The sequence below is a fragment of the Choloepus didactylus genome, chromosome 3, assembly GCF_015220235.1.
Source record: "Choloepus didactylus isolate mChoDid1 chromosome 3, mChoDid1.pri, whole genome shotgun sequence".
In the NCBI taxonomy this organism is placed as follows: Eukaryota; Metazoa; Chordata; class Mammalia; order Pilosa; family Megalonychidae; genus Choloepus; species Choloepus didactylus.
The window spans coordinates 201,866,233-201,889,668 of record NC_051309.1 but is presented as its reverse complement, the minus strand read 5'-3'; the positions used below and the strand labels follow the sequence as shown (position 1 = coordinate 201,889,668).

Genomic DNA, 23,436 nt, shown 5'->3' with positions numbered 1-23,436 from the left:
AAACAAGGTCACTGTGTGACCCACAAAATACCATAAACCCTCCTCTCTTGGCAAAAATAAATGATCCCTATTTCTCCAGCAAGTACAACTTTATCTCCATTCCAGTCTCACCTCCTGTGCCAGTTTGAATGTATTATGCCCCCCAAAATGCCATTATCTTTGATGAAATCTTGTGTGGACAGACATATTAGTGCTGATTAGATTTTTGGAATCCTTTGGGTGTTTCCATGGAGATGTGATTCAATCAACTGTAGACAAGACCTTTGGTTGGATAATTTCAATGGAGGTGTTGCCATACCCATTCAGGGTGGGTCTGAATTAAATTACCGGAGCGCTATATAAGCTCAGACAGAAGGAGCAAGCTTGCTACAGCCAAGAGGGGCACTTTGAAGAATACACACAAGCTGAGAGAGTAGCTGCAGAGGAGAGACAGTTTAAGATGGCTGTTGAAAGCAGATTTTTGCTCCAGAGAAGCTAAGAGAGGACAAACACTCCAAGAGCAACTGAGAGTGACATTTTTGAGGAGCTGAAGCCTAGAGAGGAACATCTGAGAGAAAGCCATTTTGAACCCAGAACTTTGGAGCAGATGCCAGCCATGTGCCTTCCCATCTAACAACAGAGGTTTTCCAGACACCATTGGCCATCCTCCAGTGAAGATAATCGATTGTTGATGTGCTACCTTGGACACTTTATGGCCTTAAGACTGTAACTGTATAACCAAATAAACCCCCTTTTATAAAAGCCAATCCATCTCTGGTGTTTTGCATTCTGGCAGCATTAGCAAACTAGAACAGATCTTGGTACCAGGAGTGGGGTGATTTATTGAGATACCCAATCATAGAATTTGCTCCCACTTTCTGACAGCATTCAACCTAGAATACTTCTCTGCTTCCTTAAACTCTACCCCAAATGACTTAATCAAAGCCCAAATCCTATAACATAGTTTCTTTCAAAGACTGTCTTACTGAGACAATCCATGGTTCTCCATGGTGTGTGCTCTCTCTTACTGAAACAAGTAATAAATTCAACTTGCTCAACTGTAGGTGTGTTTCTGGTAGTCTTTGATTGGAGGGCAATAACAGTGTTAAAGCATCCTTGTTAAAAAATTAAAAAAAAAAAATGTTAGCCTCTTATGAAGCCCTTTGTTTCCCAGAGTTTCTAGAAGATAAATTGTTTCAAAGAAAAATTATTGGTGCTTGCAGAAATGCTTTAAAAAACCAGCTGTGCTACACGTATTTTAATTCTTAAATACCTTAGAAAATGTAGTGGATGCTGAAGTGAAACACCAAGCTTTCCCCTCCAGGACCCAGACACACTCCTTCAGTTTGTACAGTGCTAGCTCCTGATTGTTCACAGCTCAGATCACCACAGGGTGGTTCCAAGTCACACTTACTCTCTGGGACTGCTTGTAGCCAATGACTGATTGACCATCCCCTTTTTCAATTAAAATCCCTAAAGTCATCAATTCTGTAGGGCCATTGCAGCTCCAGAGCTCCTCATGGTATCCACTAAAGCCTCAGTTGCAACTGCAATTTCTTCACAGTTCATGCTCCTGCTCTCAGTCCAACTTATGTCACTCCCTTTACAGGTTTTGTAAATCAGAGCACCTCCCAAATACCCTCCTGCATGTAAATCTCCATCACAGAGTGTGCTCCCCTGGGAACTGATCTAAGATAGAAGGGAGCTGAAAGAATTTAAAACTTGCTGCCCAGATATTCTCACGCAGAACTCAAAAAGTTCCATCATCACTAAGAAACCAATGCCTCCTGCCCAATGTGCACAAGGATGGTTTGCTGAAGTGGTGGAAGAAAAAGTCACATGACAGAACCAGTTTCTCTCTTGGAGAAGGAGATGGATCAAGACCAAGAGGTTGCAAGAGCTGTGAATGGCCTACATGCTGCCTAATGTAATTAGTAACTGATAAACAACTGATTGTCATGCTTTGTTATTTAAATACAGATTTATATGTTATTAGGAAAAAAATAAGTGCTTCAAAGCCCTTTCTGCTATGAGATTCAATTGTGAACCCAGCTGTTTGGGTTATGCAGTCATATATGCCTCTGTTTAGCCATCACTTAGCTAAATCTCAGTCATATAGCCCAGCAGGGGGGGGGGGATTTTATTATAAATTCTGGTTTTGCCAATTAAAACCCCTAAAGTCATAGCTCCAGAATTCCTGACTCATTAAATCTAAACTCCTCTGCCACACTTTATGCAATGTGACTCCGTCTTCTCCAGTATCCCTACTATCTCCCAACACCAAATTCATGGATCCCTCCTATTTTACTGCTCATTCTACCACCTTACTTTCCATTCACCAAAATCCTACCCAACTTGGAAATGTCTGATCCTCCTCTGTGGACTTCTTCCTGTCCAGGCCCATCTTTGATAATCCTTTCCTATCCTAACACCCATTGCCCCGACTTCCTACAACCTTATCTCCCATTCTATTGTACCCCATAGAATTTAGCACATGTAGGTGTGCAATGAATACTATTTGCAATCATTCCCCATTCCCACCTCTAACCCAAGAAAAATACCAATCTATGCTATGTCTATAGATTTCAAGAAACCCTTCTCTTGATTCTTGACTTGGAGTATCTTTACATTTTCTAATGCTGAGCATCAATTACCCGGAATCCCTCTTACGAAGAATCTAAGGTTGATATTTGAATAATCAGGCATTGTTAAATAAATGGCATTGATTTACTTGCCTCTTGACAAAGCAAATTGATTGCAACTACTTTTATCACAATCTAACAATTATTCAGATAAAATTCTAAATATTTAGATTTAATTTAAACTCAATGTTAATGATTTGGCTGGGCTTTGTTTGGCAAAGAGAAAAACAGCAAGAAGGAGTTGCAGTGAACAGATTAAATGATGGCACCTGAGACTATTCAAACAAGTCAATTCACTTGTGGAAATTAGATAGGAGGTCAGACAAGCATCCTTTCTGCACACCCCTTACCTTGAACCCAAGGGTGAAGGACTTCTCCTGAGAACAATTATAAAGGTCATCCTGCAGAAGTACAGGATGTTGCTTCCTCTGTGGATCAAACAAGCTTCTTTTATTGGTTTTACTTATATTTAGCTAAACAGGTCAACCCTTGTCTATCCTAACCTTGCAACAATTATGAACCTTTCTTTTTTTTTAATTACATTTGAATTCAATTTAAATTGTAGCCATTTGCTCAAGTAACTGAGAAAGTGAAAGCACAATTATTTCTGCCTTGTTAAAAGAATTGATGATACATTGATTATTTATACATATTTTAATGGAGGGTTGAGAATATTGATGGGTAACATGCAGAGCACATCAAGAGAAGAAATAGTTGTGATTTTTTATTTTATGATGCCAAAAGAAAACAGGAATATTTCACAGTGAGAAAACAAATCTTAACAAAAACACTGTGAAAAAAATGTCTCGTGTTAGTGTGGCATATAATGTGAACCTGAAAAATAGTCCTATGTACATTCTTACTGTTGGGAGACTGTATATCCTTTCAGAACCAGTGGCTGAGGGGATATTACTTTTTCCAGGATTTTTGGAACTTCGTTCTGAGACTACCTAGCTATTTATATCAAAGTTCCAAAATGAGACACCTCAAATGCTTCCTAAATTCCACAGATAAATGAGTATTCCAGGTACAGAAACTAACTCAGCATTATAATTTCAACTTTCTCTTATATTGGGATACCAGAATTATAAATATCAAAAGAATGTTATTTGTGTCTATTTCCAATCATTAGGCTGCTTCTATTGCAAAGCAAACAATATACTAAAAATAATAGTCTTTCTCAAAAATGCTAGTTTACACATGGCATATTATATTATGGCACAATAATATATTCCTTCTGAATATATTATACCATATAAACTGATAAAAGAAAAACTTCTCATGCCATTTTGGATCTCACAGCTTTATTGAGTGTTTCATGAATCTGGCAGCATTCCTTTCAGAAAGCAGAAGAAAGCTCCACCGTGGTGGTAGAAAGCAGCAGCTCATACCCTGTAGGGAAATATGGAAGCAAGTGAGGAAATGTTCTGATTGGCTGACGCTAGTTTTTCAGTTTACGTGGGGGGCGCGGCGGGGGAAGGTCTTACAAAGTCAGGATCAGGTGGTTGCTTAGGAGTGAGGAAACTAGCTGGTGTAGGAAACCGGAAGTTAGGTGGTATGAGAATGAGGAAGTTAGCTGCTGATGGGCAGTATTTAAGTTTGGTGTTCTGAGCAAGCTGGGAATTTACAGGGAATAGAAACCAGCTTAGGTGTTTGGTTTTGCTTACATAGAGCCTATGTGATTTTATTAATCATCATCATCTCTAATTATACAGGAATATTTAAGAGATTGTTCACTATCATGATTTTGAAGAGAGATAGTGAAGGAATCCCAATGGGATCAAGTGGTTCAGCTAACCTATCTCATGAGTCCATGACCAGAGGAGGAAGATATTTTGTTGCTGCAAAGCCAATCTTCTAATTCACATTTATAACGCAAGCTTTTTCCTACAATACTTTTAAGATAATTGTTTCTTCTAACAACTCCTTTAGCAGAAACCCAAATATCAATAAAATATAAGTATTTATTATTTATATCATTAAGTAAAAAAAAAATAAATTGCATATATTTTCTGCCCTTGAGTATGTACATCAAAAGGTATTTAACATTTACCCAAATCAACACTTGGATAGGAATCACTGAACTAAAAATCTTTTCAATTGAAAACAAAAATGCTGTAATAAAAAAATTCCTTAATGAGTCTATATTTTACTCTTTTATAATTGAAACAGGATTAAGCCCATTAAAACAATTATCTTTCATTCTAAGTGCATCAAAAAAAATCAAAGAAAATTGTCACAAAAGCTCACATAACTTTTCCTTTTCTTTAAATGAGGACTGTTTTTAAAAATATCTTAAGTTGTCAAAGGCCTGGACTGTGTATTCAGTAGCACGGGATGATCTTATGTGCTTACATGTTTATTAAGTGTTAATCAAATTAAGTCAATTGGCAATAAGGGCCTGAAATAAGGAGACATCTTTCCATAGAAGAGATATAAGTGTGATATACCGTCACCTATAAATAAGAATAAGCAGATTTAAATTATTTTCAAGTAAAACTCAAATTTACCCTGGAACTTTTTAAACTGGGAAAATCACTCCTTTGCTAATTTAGTCTTTAAATAAATTTAATGTACTGTATTTCTGGATCCGAGTGCTACTTTCAATTTATGATGAAATGCATTTATCCGTTCTTTGTGAACTGGCCAGTTCAAGATGCAGTGAGATTTAAACATTCCTCTTCGCAAACAGAGTGCATGATTCAATTTATAATCAGGAATCTCTTCAAGAAAGATCAATATAATAGAATCCAGATTTTGTTCAATAGCTTGTTGAACTGCATGGTGCACCTTGAATCTAAGTTAAAAAAAAAAAAAAAGAATTAATCAGTATACAGTTTCTAATAGCCCTAAGCTCTAAAATCTAAAATTAATTGTTTTTAGAATTAGAATTTACTTCAATCTGTCACTTAAAAGTAAGTCATATATTTTCTTAATTTTATTTTTATTTTATTATGAGTTGTTAGTAATAATGTTACTAATATTTGAAATTTAAATTGAAAAACAAGTACATATTAAAAGTTCACAGTGTTCACCCACCTTTTGCATAATGGATCTTTTAATAGATGCTGTGTTATAACAAAAATAATTTTTCTGCTCTTTTTGATGCTATTAACAATTGCTTCAAGTTCAAGGGCACCTGCCTCAAAGTCCCTTTCTTCCAGACAAAATTTCAGAGTCTGATCTTGTTCTTCCATTGGGGCAAAGTGTTCCCAAACCCAATCACTATCGTTATGGGCATGAATCACATATGCTGCATACTCAAACTGCTCTGGCTGTCTGTCTATTTCCTTGAATCCAAGAACTCGATGCACTGAAACATTCCAATAAAAAGATATCCTCCAACCCTCAAAATGGATAAGCAGTACGATCAAGGTAAAAATCAACAGGATGCTGGTATTTATCATGAAAAGGAGCTCAAAGGGGGCACTGTCTTTGCAGGGTGAGGTATCAAAGAGCATCACCGAGAAACCATGATATTGAGGTGGAGTGTTGCAGAGGTAATGATTTGATAGCTCAGAGATGTTTGTATGGGTTCCATTAATCCAGTTAACAAACCAGGCAATACTTTCACATGTACAGTCAAATGGATTAAAGCTCATATCTAAATTAGTTAAGTTCTTGAAAGCTGGTCCAAAAACATTCTTTTTGACTGATGTTATAAGATTCTTCTGAAGATTCAATGACTTTAGAGACAACTGATGATCAAATAAAGACGGTGGAAGTATGTTTAGATTATTCAATCCCAAATCAATGCTCTTTAATTCAAATAAATCCTTGAAAGCCTCTGCTGGGACATCATCAAAGCCATTAGACTCTAAGTTAAGTATTTGGAGGTGAGAAAGACCCTTTAAAAAATGAACAGGGCCACCAGGATTTGCAAGTTTCCAGAGCCGTGCTAAGTTGTTGTGCTGCAAATTCAGAATTTCAAGTTTGTGAAGACCTTCCAACATTTCATCATTTATGTTGGCTATATTATTATTGCTAAGGTCAAGGATGGTCAAGTTTTGAAGAGGGCGGAAAGGTGAAGGGGAGATATCCACATTTTTACAGGCCACCCTTCGAAGCATCAGTCGTTGAAGACTTGGAACCGAGGTAAAGGAGTTGCTAGTCAGATGTAGGTATTTGTTGTAGGAGATATAGATTTCAACAATGTTTTCCAGACCTCTCCATTCCTGGCCTGTGAGTTCTTGCCCAATTTCATTAAGGCCAAGGTCAAGTACCTCTAAGTGGCCCAACCAAGAAAAAGCACCACTCTCTATTTTTGAGATTTTATTTCTGGTTAGGTTGAGTATGAGTAAAGGAGAATGAGCAAGTGACAAAAATGTTTCATTTGTTAAAGTCCGCAAGCTTGTGAAGGAATTGGATAGACTTAAGTATTTCAGATTTATCAATCCAGTGAACATGTTGCGTTTTATGCCTGAAAAATGATTATCTTCCATGTTAAGGTACTCTAAACATTTTAGCCACTGAAAAGAAAAATCGTCAATCTTGGGAAGTAAAGCAAGGGAAAGACTTTGTTTAATAAAAGATCGTTTCAAATTCAGGTATCTCACATTGAAAAGCCCATGAAAAGAGTGAGAATATAAATGCTCTATATTATTGTACTCCAGAATGAAATATTCCAAATATGGGAGCCAAGCAAAGGAGTCATTAGCAATCACACTTAAACTGTTATAGGAAAGATCGAGCCTGGTGAGATTTGTCTGCTTCAGTCCAATGAAAGTCGTGTTGCTCGTCTCGTACAGATGAGTGTTGCTCAGAGATAGCGTCTGAATGCTTGTGTGTGATAATTCCAAACAAAGCTTCTCAGTGAGACTGGGGCCCAATTGGGCGTTGTCCAGAGAGAGGCCAAATAATTTTCCAATTGCACGAAAACACCCTGGGGAGAACTAAAGGTGAGAGAAAAAAAGAGGTCAATAACCACCACATAATAGACTTCTTATGACCCTTGAAAACCTTACACACAATTCTTCACTCAATCCCTCTTCCTCCCCTTCTCCTGGCCCATGGTATTTCTTTCCATTCCTGGCATGTGATGGAATAGGGGATTTTAACCCACTTCTATCTGACATGGAGCCCTAACTCCTAACCACTGACAGTTCTTCTTTCTTCATAAGGATGGCTCCAGCAGCAGGAAATTTTGAAGGATTTTTAGTAGATGAGACAAAGGAATCTTTAGATTCCTGTCTGGGTGACACAGGCACTGCCTGCCCACACTTAAAAGTAGAACATAGAATAATTTTACCTTTCTTACCTCTTTAATTTGATTTGATGATAACTCTATTTTTTTTAAAGAAGTATTGCCAAGGAAATCAAGTTCTTCATGTGTTAAGGCATAAATTTTATTATTTGATAATAGAAGCTCTTGGAGATTTTCCAGTTGGAGTTGAGTTCCTAATTTTGTAGATGGTAAACTATTATGAGATAGATCTAATTTGATTAAATTCTGAGAGGAAAAAAATGATATGTATATGTTAGCCTTACCATCAAAAACAGTTCCTCTAAATGTACATGAATCTTAGAACTATCCCACAACAAAATATCACCTCTCTATTATTCTGTAGAAACTGACAGTAGGAGTAATAGGTAACCTTCATTGTCATAAAAATACCATCATTGCAAGAATCTCTTTATTTCTCTTACCAAACTAAAAAGGACTTAGTTTATTTATTTATGCTATAAATAATATCCACAATAAGAATTTACTTATTTATAATAAGCTTTTATTTTTAAATATTTTATAATATTTATTGAAAGTTAGATACAATTTTGCTATTTTACATATTAAAAGTTATCATTTCTCCACTTACAATTTTTAAACACTTACTTTACATTTGTAATTTTATACCAATACATCATTTATATACTCACCCTTTTAAATTAATTTTCATTTTTTTTATACATATAACTATATAATTCATCTGGAACTTCCATTGAAATTTAAAAATAAACCAAGTACAGAGGTAAATGACAGTGCTGCAATTGAGTATAAATGATTAAATGAAGTGTGTGATGTTTCAGAGGTGTGGGAGCTTTCACTGATTAGAGAGCAGAGAAAGGCTTCATGTAGAAACTGTCATTTTAGCTGAGAATTTATGGACTACTAGAATTTAGACAGACACCGAGGGAGTATATTTACAGCAAGGTACAGCATCAGGGAAGTTCTGATAGGAAATATGCAAGTGCCCAGTTTGAAGGCAACCCGAGACCTTGGAGGGAAATAACCTGGAGGGTGTGTAGACTCCAGTCAAGGAGAGGATGTATGGATTCTGGTTCCTGGTGTGGGAATCTGCTTATGCACAGTGAGAGAAAGCATTTATTTTTGATATAAGGAATGCCCACATGGCTTATCCAACACATAGTGTCATGAATTAGCATTAAGACAATAAAAAAATAAAAAACAGGAAAAAAAAGAAGAAAAATCATTTCAGTGTAAAAGCAGGAATAGAACTCTGCTGTCTACGCAACTCTAACATATGTATATGTGTGTGTGTGTATGTGTGTGTGTGTGTGTATGAAAAGACTCATATTGCTATGTAAATTTTGGATCATGACTGGTAAAGAATATTCATTTTTGTTTGTTGTATCATCAGTATTGTGGATCAGTTTATCACCTTTTGTTAACTTTTGAACATGTAAATTTCAACCTTCTGTAAAATTTAAGGAAAAGCTGATCCCTATTACAGCAAAATCTTAAGAAATCTCAATTAAAGAAAACAAGACTTTTAGAAAACTAACATTTTTGCCAACAATTTCTCTAATCAAATTTTGAGGTCCTTGTGTCCAGACATTTCATCTACATGAGAATCTAAGAAGGCAAAGGAAATAATTTAAAATTGCTAATAGACAAGCATTGTAATAAATGTTTTGAAGCATTTTTTATTTTGCACATTATTCTTGGCATTCAGGATCAAGGATTGCTTAATTTTTAACAAAGGCAAAAAATGAAGAAAGGGCAGAGATTTGAAAATGGTTTGGGTTAGAAAATAAATGTCTCAGATTTAGAGACAAAAACATGCATTTTTCTGATTTAAAATCCAAGCCAAGTGCTGAAAAGGAAAGCGTTAGCCATTGGAAACATGATTGTGGGAAGATTTTTTAAACCAACAGTAAGTCATTTTTAACTAAATAATTTCCTTTATCATTGTATGAATTTGCTAACTTTATTTGACGTCAGTATTTAGGAAATACCAAGATACCTGAATTTTTTTTTTATTACTTTAGGTAATCAGTTGCACTGAGAGCTCCTAAGGAGATAGTCTGATCATTCTCTCATCATGACCTCCATCTCTTGTATTCATTTCAGTTCTATTTCTAATGTTGGGAAGCAAGACAAGCAGATTCCTTTAAAATTTAGGTTGAAACTGTTTTAGATTATATTTCCTTTTTTGAAAACATTTTCAATCATAATAACAATATGTGTGATTTCCACCTTTCTTATTCTTTACCTTGAATTTAGATATTGAGCTTAAGGGTAGACAAGTAACTTGAAAACTTAACATTGGAAGGTATCTTTCATTTCATTTATGGAAATGTACATTTTCATCTTACCTTCATGTTTTTAAAGGGATTATTTTGAATTTTCTGGATTGAATTGGACATTAGATGGAGTTCAGTCAAACTCAGGCAGAAGATAAAGGTTTTGTCAGAAAATTGAGATAGCTCATTGTGTTGGAGGTTCAAAACTTTCAGCAAGGGGAGGGTTTGGCACAGTTCTGGCTCCAATTTTGAGATGGAGTTAAATCCTCCGTCCAAGACAGTAAGTTGGCTATATCTTGTGAAGTTTGCAGGTGGTAATCTTCTGAGTTGATTATGGGTAAGGTTCAATACTGTTATGTTTGCCGGGAGGTCATCAGGTACTTGAGTCAACTTCAGATGACTGCAGTCTGCTACTTCATGCCTAATAGCACATTTGCTAGCTGAGGATGTACACAGCATCCAAAAGAACAACAGCCCCCAAAATAGGTAGACATGATAAGGCAGACTGTGTTTCATGATTCTGCCCTATAAAAGAAACATAAAAAGTAATTATGCTTTCATAATGCATTAGTATATTAGTATATTCCCTATAAAATATACAGCCAAAATATGATGTATGTATGCTCTTTTTAATCATACTTTTCATATTATAAAATTTTATTTTCTATAAGTAATAAATCAGATGGAAATAATTCAAACAGCACAGAAGGTTTTACAAAAATGCAACATACCAACTCTCTCTTCATCCTTTACCTCCACCCAATTGAAATCTTGCAAGGAAACCTCTCTTGACAGTTTCCATTTTTAATGCTCATGGCCACCTCCATAACCATAAATAATATGCTTGTGCTTCCATTTCTTTTTTTAAACATTCCATTTAACACAAGCGTTGTCTTTTCACTTTAAAGATAAAGATCTTAATTATAGTATACCGTCATTCTCTTCTTTCTTTAGTTATTTTTAATTTTAATCAATCTGTTGTTGCATTCATAGGTTTAAAGAGCACACCTGAAACTCTACTTCGTGATCTTCCAACTTTATTCAGAATCTCAGGACTACCTGCCTGTGATACAGGAAATGCAACCCTGTACTTTCCTCCACACTTTTTTCAGCCTTACATTTCTCAAGATCTGTCAGCTACAACATTGTATGCCATTGTTAAGGTAGAAAACTTTAGCATTTGATCCAGAAATGATGATTAAATCTGGCACACCTCGTCTAGATTAATTCAGAAAGTCCAATGTCAAATAGCATTTACAGTTTTATGATTATGTAAGTATTCACTGCAGAACCAGTAAGACTTAGGGAAGCCTAGTGATTAAGAGCACAAGACCCTGGAATCACCCCACCTGCGTTCTGCTCCTGGCTGTCCGCTGTGCAGCCTTTGGCAGCTAGTTCTCTCCAGGCCTCAGATTCCTCATCTTTAAATAGGATTAAAATAGCTCTTCATAGGCTGTTGTGAAGGCCTATGTAAACTATGTAACAACCTTATAGTACCTGATACCAAACAACATTAAATGTTATTATTATTATTATTAATCAGGACAATAATTCCATGATTTATAAATGGATAATTATAACTATTTCCTAGTCATGCAAATTTTGTATTTGATAAAGAAAAATCCATGCAAAACAAACTGGGACATTCACAGTTAACCATTCACAAGAGGCAATTGTAGAAACAGTCAAAAACCCTTCACACAACTGAAATATCCAGCAATATGAGCATGGATAAATAAAATCTAGTATCAATATACAGTGGAATGCCACTCAGTTAAAAATAAAGGAACAAACTACTAAAATGTATAATATGGGTGAATCTAAAAATATTAGGCTGAGTGAAAGAAACCTTATATAAGAGAGTCAACACTATATATTTGCTTATTATTTCTTTATGAATTACCTTCCTTGCTAGAATGGAAAGCTCTGACAATAGAGACCATGGTTGTTTTTATTCAGCAATGGTTGGTTTTATTCAGTGTCCCTGTGCCTAAATGTTGCCTGGAACATAGCTGATACTCAGTAAATAGATGCTGAATGAAAAGCTTTCTATAGGCAGTTACTCAGCTTGAGAAAACCTCTCCTAATTCCACATTTGGCAGAATGTGTACCCAATGTGTTACTCTCTGTTATGATCATTTACCTAGTTTCCCTGGTTTTAAAGGATTTTCATATATTTCTAAAATCTAATCCATCCTCAAAGTATGAAGATATATTACTTATAACAATATTTTTAAAGTTTTGCCATAAGACTTAAAAGTCATTAAATAAGAAAAATTCCAGATAAGTTTTAGAGAATAACATCATCTTAGGTGATTAATTCTAGGAAGATAAGACTAATCTGAAAATTTAGAATTTTCTTAATTTCCTTAAGAATCAGTGGTTTCACTATACCCTAATCTAGTTCTCAGAAAAAGAAAAAAAAAAATCAGCTTCCATCAATTAACATTCTCATCTTATGGTCTTTACAGTACTCTCTCTAAATATTTTTATTCACACACTGTTTTCATATCCATACAGTAGGAGAGTTCACAACATGGCCAGCTGGAATGCAGAGAGACCACCCTGCTCAGGACATGTGACTGTAAATTGCTCTACATCCAGCTGCCATGTTCTGAAAGAAGAAGTGGAGAGGAGACGTTTACAGAGAGGAGAGAAACCTGATAGGGAACCAACGTCTGGAACACAATGTTTAACACAATGTCTTAAACTGGAAGAGATGTGGTTACTTTTATTTCAGGTTTTGTTTTGCCCAGCTGTCAGCAGGAATGCAGGCTCCGGACCAGCCCAAGGGGAGTTCAGTCATAGAAAAATAAGTTTGTGTCTGTTTAATTTGGATTTTAACAGGTAAATAATTAGATTTTTGTAAAAAAAGAGATTTTGTTTATATTCTGCTTGTTGTGTATCGTGATGCATCGGGGAGTCCTCTAGGGGGTTCTAGATATTTCCTCAACTGTTTCTCATCTATTGTCCTGGAATTACCAAATTGCTCCATACGTTGCTTGCAGACTGTGGAGCTTGAAATGATACACTCTAGAAATCGGGGACAAGCTCCCTCCACTAGGATTCTCTGGGTTTCCCACATTGTCCTTGCTAGGTGGACAATGGGACCCAGGATATTCCCATGTTGCCACTTGCCCTACTGCAGATCCTCACTTTCCTCCTTCCCATACCCTAAAGGTTTCCTACCTCAATTTACCAACTCACAGGTACAGTCCCTACAGAAAGTCCCTCCTTTTCTAGGTGACATTTACCTTTTCTTTCTCTGGAAGAGCTCCAGATAGAGATCAGAATTATTGAGAAGGACTAATCTATTTACAAGAAACATCTCAGAAAGGACTGAAAGACATTTCCCAGATCTGAAGACACTTCATCAGATGGGAAAAGCCCACCAAGTGCTAGGCAGGAAGTGTGAAAAAGGAAAAATTACTTAAGAAATGTCAGAATTGTGATCATTCATGAAAATTCCTGAAAACTTCCAAAGAGAGCATAAAATAAGTTACTTCCAAAGGAAAGTGATCCCGATTGGTATAAAATTTCTCATTAACAACGTATGCCACTAGAAAATAATGGAGTTAGGTTTCCAAAACATTCAGGGGAATTATTCCAAACCTCTAATTTCATATCCAGCAGGACAATTAAAAATGAGGTATTTTATATATGCAAGAATTCAGTGTTTACTAATCATGTGACTGGTATGAAAAAAATACATATTCTAGGAAGTGCTTCAGTAAAACAGACAAAAATACAAGTAAGAGGATGAAACAAGAGTGAAGAAAAAGCTGCAGTTGAATGAACCTAACTGAAACAAAGAAAGTTAAAAAGAGATTGAAAATAGATTCTCTGGGCTTTGCACCTTTGGGAAACCTTTCAGAGGTGGATAACATTACATTTTTTGAACAAGTGAGGGACAATATTGCCTTGTGGTTAGGATATGGAGACTGGAGCCAGTCTCCCTGGATTATGCCTTGTTTGTAAACTTCTCAACGTTTTTTCCTAAACGTATACAGATACACCTCTATGCAGACACACACCAACACATAACCACATTGTGAAACTGGGAATCCACTTCCTGATCCTTTTTTACTATCCAAGCCTGGCTCCCTTTTCATCTGTGTGATCCACACTTGCCAATGCTAATTTCTGAGCTTCGGTACATTCATCGGAAGGTTTTTCTTCTTCTCTTCTTCCTCCATTTTCCTTATCAGACCAAGAAAAGCTGCTACTTACTCCAAGGAACACCTGAAGTGTTCTCTCCTTTTTTTAAGCACATTGCCATAAAATGCCAGCTCCTGTCTCTCTCGCTCCAACAAAACTGAGAAAAGGAGATGAGATCTTTTTAAGCTCATGGAGCTTCATATCTTTAAGGCAAAAGATGTGATTTTTTTTTTAAATACTGTTATAAAATTATTTCCATAGCTTCCATAATGTACTTTTCCATGTATACAACTTTACAAAGGAAATATCTTTTAAATTACTGCATAAAATGTTTTATCATGTTACTTATAAATGTTTGCTATTACTTATATTCTGTTATGATACATTTCCCCCCTTACCTACCTCATCTCCCTTTTTTCCATAGTCCTGCATGATCCTGACAAGAGTTCAAGCAGCAGATTAAGAAGCAGAAAGACCAAAGAATGCTAAAACCAAAGTGTATTTTATCTATACTCTGCGTAAATACTATCCTAGTAAGAATTTAAAATATATACCTTCATTTATTCTGATGACAGCTGGCTTTTCCTTTTTTCATTAGTCCAAATCCAAGAGTTTTCATTAGGAAAGTGGGGCAAGCTTGTTGCAATCTTGAACGTGAAAGTAAAGTTAAAAAAAAAAAGAAGCTTTTATATTTGGTGCATTCTAAGGAGGGCACAGGAAAAAAAAAAAAGCATAATCTCCACAAGAGGTGTTTTAAATAGCTTTTTAAAAATATATTGTGTTGTCTTCTTGCGATAAAGCCCTCCTAAGTTTCTTTGAAAGGGTCACAGATTAAACAACAGAGAAAGTGGAAAGGGTGGGACCTCACAACTTGGTATGGGAGAGGCTGAAACCCTGGAGGTTAATGAATATTTAAAAGAATGAATTCCTCTATATTTTGCCAAAGATTACTGCAAAGCTGTCAGAATTTTGTAGTGTGTGGTCAGAACAGAAAACAAACAACACAGCACAACACAATTTCTAAGCAAAGTTAAAATACTTTCACGTCTTTTATCTTGTAACTTTTTTGCCACCCTGTAAAATAAGGCAGAAATTAACCTTTTGATCAGAGAAGAGAGCAAGCTTCACAGGTGAGAAAGAGCTGGCCATGGCAAAGCCAAGAATTTGTCAAGTTCCAACTCATGCCACTCTACTTTCCAGTCAGAGCCTGTCATGGAAAAAGAAAGTATGCCCAGAGAAAGTCCAGATTCACTATTTAGTTCTCAATTAGTTTTGCTGACTCCGCTTAAAGGAATGTGCTCGTCAAGAAGTGAACTCATACTTTTGCATTATTGCTATAATAGGATATAATAACTATATTGTTATACAGTAAAAGATAACAATTGGAAGAAACTCTAGAGATCACCTAGTCCAACTCCCTTGTTTTAGAAATGAAGAAAATGAAGACTAGAGATGCAATTTGCCTAAGAACACACCACAAGTTGCTATAATGCTTCTTCATACAAGTAAGTAAAGTAATAAAACAAACTAGGACATTTGAAATGTATCACTAGCTTATCTTGATTGCAGAATTGAGAGCAAGAGGTAAGTTTGTTTCATGGTATAAAAGCAAGTGTCTTCTCCTGGGACTCAGCTTTAGCTGAGTTCTCTGTGGTTATTGGGTTCATGGTTATGCTTTTTGACTTTCATTTCTCACATCCGCAATATAATAATACTACGAGCAAATGCAAAATGTAAGTCCTGAGTAAAAAACTGTCCTCACATATCTACCTATTGGGATGTGCAGTAAAATATACTATTATTCAAAAGGTTTCTTCTCTTTAGCTTCTTGAGGGCAAACACGGTGTGGTCTTTGTATCACAATTTTGCATCCACCCTGAGGCAGACGCTTCTCTGGCCTCTGCCAAACCAAGTCTTCTCCCATGTTGACTCCGGGCTTGCCATAAGACTAGTGGTGGCTAACAGCATATTAGCAAACAGGAAGCAAGCAGAGACTTGATGAGCACATGCACATTGGAACTTACCCTTTTGGAGCAGCAGTTCCTGGGATGCTTTCCTTCAGAACCCAGTTGCTAAGTGGTGAGCAGCCCGGTCTAGCTATGTGGAGAGGCTACATGGAGGAGAATGGAAGTACTGGCCAACAGCCTTGGCTTAGCTCCCAGAAGACACTCAGCACCAATTTGCCAGCCAAGTGAGTAAGAAAGAGGCTCTCCCAGTCCCAGTTAAGCCATCTCATCTGATGTCACATGTAACAGAGAGAAACTATCCCCGTCAAGCCCTGTCACGAATCCAGAAGAGTGAGCAAATAAATGATTGTTGTTTTAAAATACAAAAATTTGGTGTGGTGTGTTTTCAGCATTAGATGATGGAAACGCATTCCTTTCATAATCCTTCCCACCCATCTCTTATGCCATACAACTCCTTGCACAAATTAGGTATGCCATAATGGTGATTGAACAAATGAGTGGTTTTCAAGAAATAATTTTTTGATGGTCTGTCTTATAATGCAATAATCAGTTTAGGTTTAATTCCAGTTTACATCTGTATTCCTTCATATTATTAATTCTCATGTCTTGCTAGCTTCTAAATATAATGCAGGTTGGTTTCTCTCTACTGCCCATATATTAAATATGCATTAATTCATTTAGCTATTATTATGGTGGTAGGTGTCACTGAGAAAAAGACCATTTTTTTCCTTTTCAGTAGAATTAAAACAATTTGTGATATATGTTCATAAGTGTAAAATAACAAATCAATTATTACTGGTAGTTCACAGTACAATAGATCAGCCAATCTCCAAATAAAGTCGAAGCTGCATTATTGCTAGGAGAATTCTAGAAGCCTAAGTCCCTTAAATTTTTTAATTTTATTAAAAAATCTAGTAAGTTTCCTCCTTCAACTTGAAGGAGGTGCATTTTTAAGAGAATTAATTAAGATAACAGATATAGAGTCTGGAAGAAGGGCTTGAGGGAAAAAATTAAGCTACAGTGGCCGGAAGCAATAGACAAATAATAATTAAGAATTTATTCATTTGCATATTTAATAAACTATGGACATTGTCCTTCTCTGCCTGCTGGTACTAATAATTCTTAATAAACTAGCTACTGCTTTTAAAGGATAATTAGTTATTTTAATCTTTGGCAAATAATTTTCTGATGATCAGGAATTATCTGTAACCACTAGGAAGTCTAGTCATTCCATTACAAGATTTATAAGGGAAGGCAATCTCCTGTATGGATTAATTTAGACATAAAGATTGCATCATTGCAGTGTCTGACCACATATATTGGATGTTGAAACTGTGGAGAAAACACCCGTCAATATATTCATATGAAAAGGCAAGTTAATACTGAACAGCACAGTAATTATACTTGTCAGATTCTGAGAGGGTCAAATAAAGAGAAAACTATGCTAAGGAATACCTGTGCCAGCACTGAATATCCAATTATAGGTGAACTACTGGTATATAAAAAGTCAATATCATGCATAGGTGTAATTTGGAAAGACTCTTAAAGAATTTCATAAGTAAACCTTTATTAATGGAAACAAGAAGAAGGGACAACCCAATCTTCCCTGTGTCAGTAGAAAGCCAAAGCAAGGCTATTCCTTTTAATTATTAAAACTTCTCATAGGTATTTAAAGCAATGAATAGATTGTTGACCAAGATAAATAGTTAAATTTCCCTCACAGCGTTAGATAGATATCATGTGCTCTCAGGTCTTCCTTCACAGTCACCATTCAGAAAGGACAAGATCTTGACCTGTAGCCTCTGAAATTCTAAAGGCATTTCTTTTCCTTTTTTAACTCTTTCTCTAAAAAGTACAGTTCCTCTTACCAGAGTCACTTCCATTTCTGCTCAATGAGCTTCTACTAACTTGTGCTGAGCTCAACCAGGCATAGAACTTTAACACAAGAGGAAATAACACTATATCCCTCAACCACTTTCACCTTTCACTCATATCTACTGAGCAGGATTGAACTTGAACTTCTCTTTGAAAAACAAACCAACATTTGCTACACTGAGCTTCTAATTTAAACTGAACTTAATTTTTTTTTTTTTGTAATTTTATAAGGTAGTTGAAAAATGGTGATATCTTGCAGTGTCTTACAAATCTGTGAAGTGGATTGATATGAACAGTCTTACTCTATTGACAGCCCCATAATATGGCTAAGGATTCTTCAAACCTGATGCCCTGAATTTGATATCTTTTATTAAAATCAAAAATAAAATTATAGACCCAAGATTCCCTGTCATCCTATGTTTTTAACATCCTACTTCAATTTGAATAAACCTATGTCCACTTGGGCATCCAATGAATGAAGCATAAATGTCAGACTGAACCATTAATTAATAGTCCTTAATAGAAAGAAGTTCAAAGTAGCTAAAGCAGCTACTAAGTTACCATAATCACATTGAACTGGTCATTGGTGAAGGTTAAATGATTTTGCAAATTGATGTCTGCTTTACAATGCAAATTTTAAATCAACAAGGGAATTAAAAGAGAGCCCAGAGTTGGAAAGGACGGACAGTTTAGTTGCTCTTGAACATACTCACTTCTCACTTTTCACCTAAGAAGCTTTATCTGTCTCATAGGATAATCTTATCATAAGAATATGAGAACTGCCTCTTAAAAGGTGAGAAGTAAAGGTGGAAGGAAACTGAGGAGACGAAAGACTTCCTATCATGAAGATTTGGAGATAAAATAGGTAAACCTAACAAAAGTCACAACAGTCCAATGTGGAATTTATACCTGTTTAAAATACTAGTCTTACTCTTTACTTTTTCTAGGAATAGGCCTATATAAGAGTTGAGAATACACTTTAACACCATCAAAAGAAATGATACCATTTCTTTTCCTTTAAATCAACCTATTTATGCCATTTGTCCAACTTCCTAGTGGGTTTTCAAATTTTTATTATGTATTTGGAAGAGCATTTTGGCATATGATGGAAAATAGACTTTAACCATATGCATTGTATAATTTGCTTGGTATGTCGTTTCCCTTTGTTTTGTTTTGTTTTGTTTTAAGTGACGGTTTTAACTAAACAAAATTTCATCAAATGACGGTGCTGCAGTCTGGGAGTGGTAAACAGACAATGCTGATCACAAAAGAGTTGAGACCACATTTTCAAAAATTTTAGGTTATCATCTTAGAATGTTCTCATTACTTACATGAACTTGGAAATTCATTTGCCCACCCTAGAACTCACTTTGTAAGAATACCATGTTTTTATTTCTTCAATAATATTGATTGCAGTGAAATTGCAATGTTCTGATGATAAAAGTAGGTCCCTTTCCATATGTGAGTTATAATATAAGACTCCTAATGATTGAGAAAGCCAGATGTGGTTCCAGAAGTAGCATGAGCTTTGGAGCCAAACAAACCTAGATTAAAATCGTGACTCAGCCGATGACTAACTTTATGACTCTTAACAAATTATTTAATCTCTCTGAGCATGAATTTCCTCCTTGGTCAATTGGAGACAATGTTTCCACCTACCAGAATTGCTGTGAGGATTAGGGTAGTGTGAATTAAATGTTTGGTACATAGAATGTGCTCAATAAATATAGCTATCGTTATTACTATAAAGATAAATCAAGTAATTCTTGTAAGAAAACTGGATAGACAGTACCTCTGAGTTTTGAACAGTCCAAAAAAACAAATCATTTGTATACAATAGCTCATTAGCATGTAAAAAAGGATTGTATGAAATTAACAATGTAGTGTTTCTCAAGGATTAACCATGGATGCAGTCTAGGGAGACAGCACTGGATTTTATCTGTGAAACCACCATCTGGTAGCTCTCAGATATGGTTACAGCCAGCTGTCCAAATGTCCAGAGCACACTCCTGCACTCCCCTAGGAGAGAAGGTTGGTTAAAGCAATATCAATGATTTAGGATTAATTTGAAGATTTTAAGAAACTTAAAAAATACATTTTCAAAATAAGGGTATGCTTTTAACATTGTGGTGATTATTGTTAAATTATCATTGCAAAAGTGATACCAACCACCAAATTACTTTCCTACAAATAGTTCTTGAGTGTCTGCTTTTATATATTCACAAGGATACTTAAACTTTGACAATTTGCTAAGTGGAAAATGGTAACTTGCTGTTTGTGCATTTTATTTTATTTTATTTTATTTATTTATTTATTTTGCTTATATGAGTGTTTCTTTATTTAATCACTTTATAAAAATTGGACAGCAATCTCCAAAAATTTTATATTTGTTTGCTCCTTGGACCCGCAGGTAAGGAAAGCAAACAAGAAAACAAAAGGATTGAAGATTAAGCAAGGTCATAGTATTAGGTTTGCTTAAAAACAAATCAAAAAACAAAACAAAAACAAACAAACAAAAAACAAATTGAGAAATTGGTTACTTGCTTATTTTGTGCCAACAAAATATAAAATATAATATTTTATATTATATATTTTATAAAATATAAAAATTCTCTACCTAGCACCCTTTTAATATTAAAGATTAAATTGCATTTAGATGGTACTGTGAACAATTGATTGTACCCTGTGGATAATTGTATGGTATGTGAATATATCTCAATAAAACAGAATTAAAAAAAATTGCAGTTGGAACCAATATAATACATTCATCATTTTTAAAAATCACAGTATACCTACTTGATTTCCTTAATGAGTCAATAAAGAAATAATGCTGTATGCAATATAGAATCTTAGTTTTTTTATTTGCAGAAAAAATGCACAAATTCTCCTTCTCATCAAGGCATCACAAGACGTTAGGTAATAAAATGGGAAAATGCAAATCTTAAAGTCTTCTAGTGATTTTCTCGTAACTCCCCATAGAAAACAACAACAAAAAAGTACTCTAAGGTTTTGAAATCTCTATATACAGTACAGACATGCAAGAAAAGTACAGATTTCTCATCTTGTTTACAAGTTTAAAGTTCTAAAGTCTTCAGAGGAAAAGCATATTGATTCTGCTTCAAGTAGACCAAAACGCAGTGTGCTTAGTCTTAAAAACATCCTCAAGAAATAGAATTAATCTTGTTTTTACAGTCCTACAGGAGCTATCCTAATATTCAGAAACCCCACCTTTACATTAGAATTTCTCTGTAAAAGTCTAAGATGACATATTCCATACGGTAAGCCATATATTTTAGTAGGCAAATATATGAAGACTAATCAAAAAGTTTCTTTAAGAATAAGATATCTTAGCCCTTTTCTATATCAAACCAGAATCTGGAAGGTAAAAGAAAGTACATTATTTTCAAATATACAAACTATGTGCGCTAAGATAAAAAAAAATGTAATGTCCTTTAGTTCAAGCCAAAGCTCTGTCCACGACGCCGGCAGTGGGAACTTGCACTAGGCTACTGGTCTGCCACGCTGAGTGTCACTCCCTCCTGTTCCTAATAACGATGTGCTTTCAACAGAGTCTTCTTTAAAACTGGCATTACGCTGCGGTACAGATTCATTAGAGGAAGATGACGGTAAGTTGTTTCTATCACTTCTGTCGTCGTCTTGTACACTACTACTCAAACTGACAGCTGGAACACTTCCAGGGGGAGATTATGGAGCAGGCATCTCCTGCACATCCTCAGGCTCTCCTTGCATGGCAGAATTCTGATAATATCCTTTACTTTAAAATTTTCAATACACACTGCACAATTTTCAGCATCTATATCGATTCCCTTTTCTCCATGCTTCACAGTATGAAGTGGAAGCTGGCCAATAACTTTCTTAGTTTCTTTTCTGTGGCTCTGATTTCCAAACTGTGAGCCAGTGTACAGGAAACGCTGTATATACTAAAATATCAGCCAGGCCAGCGAGAAGATCATCACGGTGATGAAGACGATGGCCACAAACACCACTGACTGGCCACTGATGAACTCCTGCACATGGCGGGTGCCAAGCCCAATGGCCATTCTTACTGGAATTCCTTTTTGCACCAGATCCAAAATTTCTCTTCCTTTTGGGTAACTTACCATAATTACCACTGTATTTCCAGTTTCCGTGTGGGACATGGGCGCCTTGAGGTTCCCGTAGGGCTCCTCGTTGTAGACCACCACGGCCAAAGCGCTCCTCCGCGCCGCCACCGCCACCTTGACCTTGAAGGTGCAGTGCCCGCGGGCCACCAGGGCTACCCAGGGCACGGGCGCGGCACCCCTGCCGCCCGGGCTGTTTGTGCATTTTAAACGTTATGAGTGAAGATGAGCATTATTTTCTCTTTGTTCATTTGTATTTCTTTTGTGCTAGAGCACTTGCTTATGTCATTTGCCCAGTTTTACTACTGTGTTTTCACATTTTTTTCTTATTATTGTGGGAGGTTTTTGAATGTTAAGGAAATTAGCCTTTTTTTTTTTTTTTTTTTCAAAGATATTGCCATTTGGGGCTGGTTTATTATTTGCCTTTTGATTTTTTTTTTTTTGAGTACTTATTTTTAATCACACAGTTAAAATTTTTAACAGAATCACATTTTATCCACTTTGTGTATCATGTCTGAGTCTTGTTTCTTGCTCACAAAGGCTTTTTCACTCCCCATCTGTCTTTGATTGGCTGCAAAAACAAATACCACAGACCAGCTGGCTAAAACAACGGGAATTTATTGTCTCACAGGTTTGGAGGCTCGCAGTCCAAAATGAAGCTGTCAGCAGGGCACGCTTTCTCCGAAGTCTGCAGTGTTCTGGTGGCAGCTTGCCAGCACCCGATAACTCAGCGTCTGCCTCTGTCACACGGTTATCTGCTCCTTCTATCTCCTCCAGTGTCCACATTTCCCCTGCGTATGAGGACTCTAACCATTTTGGATTAAGGCCCAGCTCATTCAGTTTGGCCTCACTTTAATAACATTTTCAAAACTTGTTTACAAATGGGTTCCCATCCACAGGACCAGGGATTAGGACTTGAACATTTCTTTGTGGGAGAAATAAACCAATAAATTACAGTATCCCTTTACTTAGCAAATATATTTCTGGGAATTTGTCTCAGAGATATACTCTCCAAAATGAGTAAAAAAAAATATGCCCAAGTTTTGTTATCGCATCAGTAGGGAATTGGTCAACATTGTACGGTAACTTGGTAAACATAATGCCCTATAGAGTAGTTTAAAAATAAGGTGGATATCTATTTACTGTTTTAGAAAGATTTTCAAGTTACATTGTTAAGTCATATAATCAAATTAAAAAACAATGTATAGTATG

General features: G+C 35.8%; 1 protein-coding gene and 1 pseudogene across 4 annotated transcripts; both read right to left on the bottom strand.

The window, feature by feature from the left end:
* Positions 1 to 3,345: 3,345 nt before the first annotated feature.
* TLR3 (toll like receptor 3) lies at positions 3,346 to 16,417 on the bottom strand. 4 transcript variants are annotated; one of them, XR_005216008.1, is made up of 6 exons: positions 14,816 to 15,088; positions 10,176 to 10,628; positions 7,879 to 8,070; positions 5,661 to 7,513; positions 5,132 to 5,418; positions 3,346 to 4,013 (listed from the first exon to the last, which is right to left on the bottom strand). XR_005216008.1 is itself a non-coding variant. In XM_037831183.1 (6 exons), exons 2-6 carry the CDS (start codon positions 14,819 to 14,821, stop codon positions 5,190 to 5,192), a joined length of 2,733 nt encoding a protein of 910 aa, XP_037687111.1. In that variant the 5' UTR covers positions 14,822 to 14,908; positions 16,286 to 16,385; the 3' UTR covers positions 3,346 to 5,189. The 4 variants fall into 4 exon arrangements, 3 of the variants coding, with proteins under 3 accessions (XP_037687111.1, XP_037687112.1, XP_037687110.1); XM_037831183.1 differs by adding an exon at positions 16,286 to 16,385 and having other exon boundaries at positions 3,346 to 5,418; positions 14,816 to 14,908; XM_037831184.1 differs by lacking the exon at positions 14,816 to 15,088 and adding an exon at positions 16,286 to 16,417 and having other exon boundaries at positions 3,346 to 5,418.
* A 5,187-nt stretch (positions 16,418 to 21,604) lies between these two features.
* The window catches only part of LOC119530616, a 68,074-nt pseudogene continuing 66,242 nt past the window's right edge, over positions 21,605 to 23,436 (bottom strand).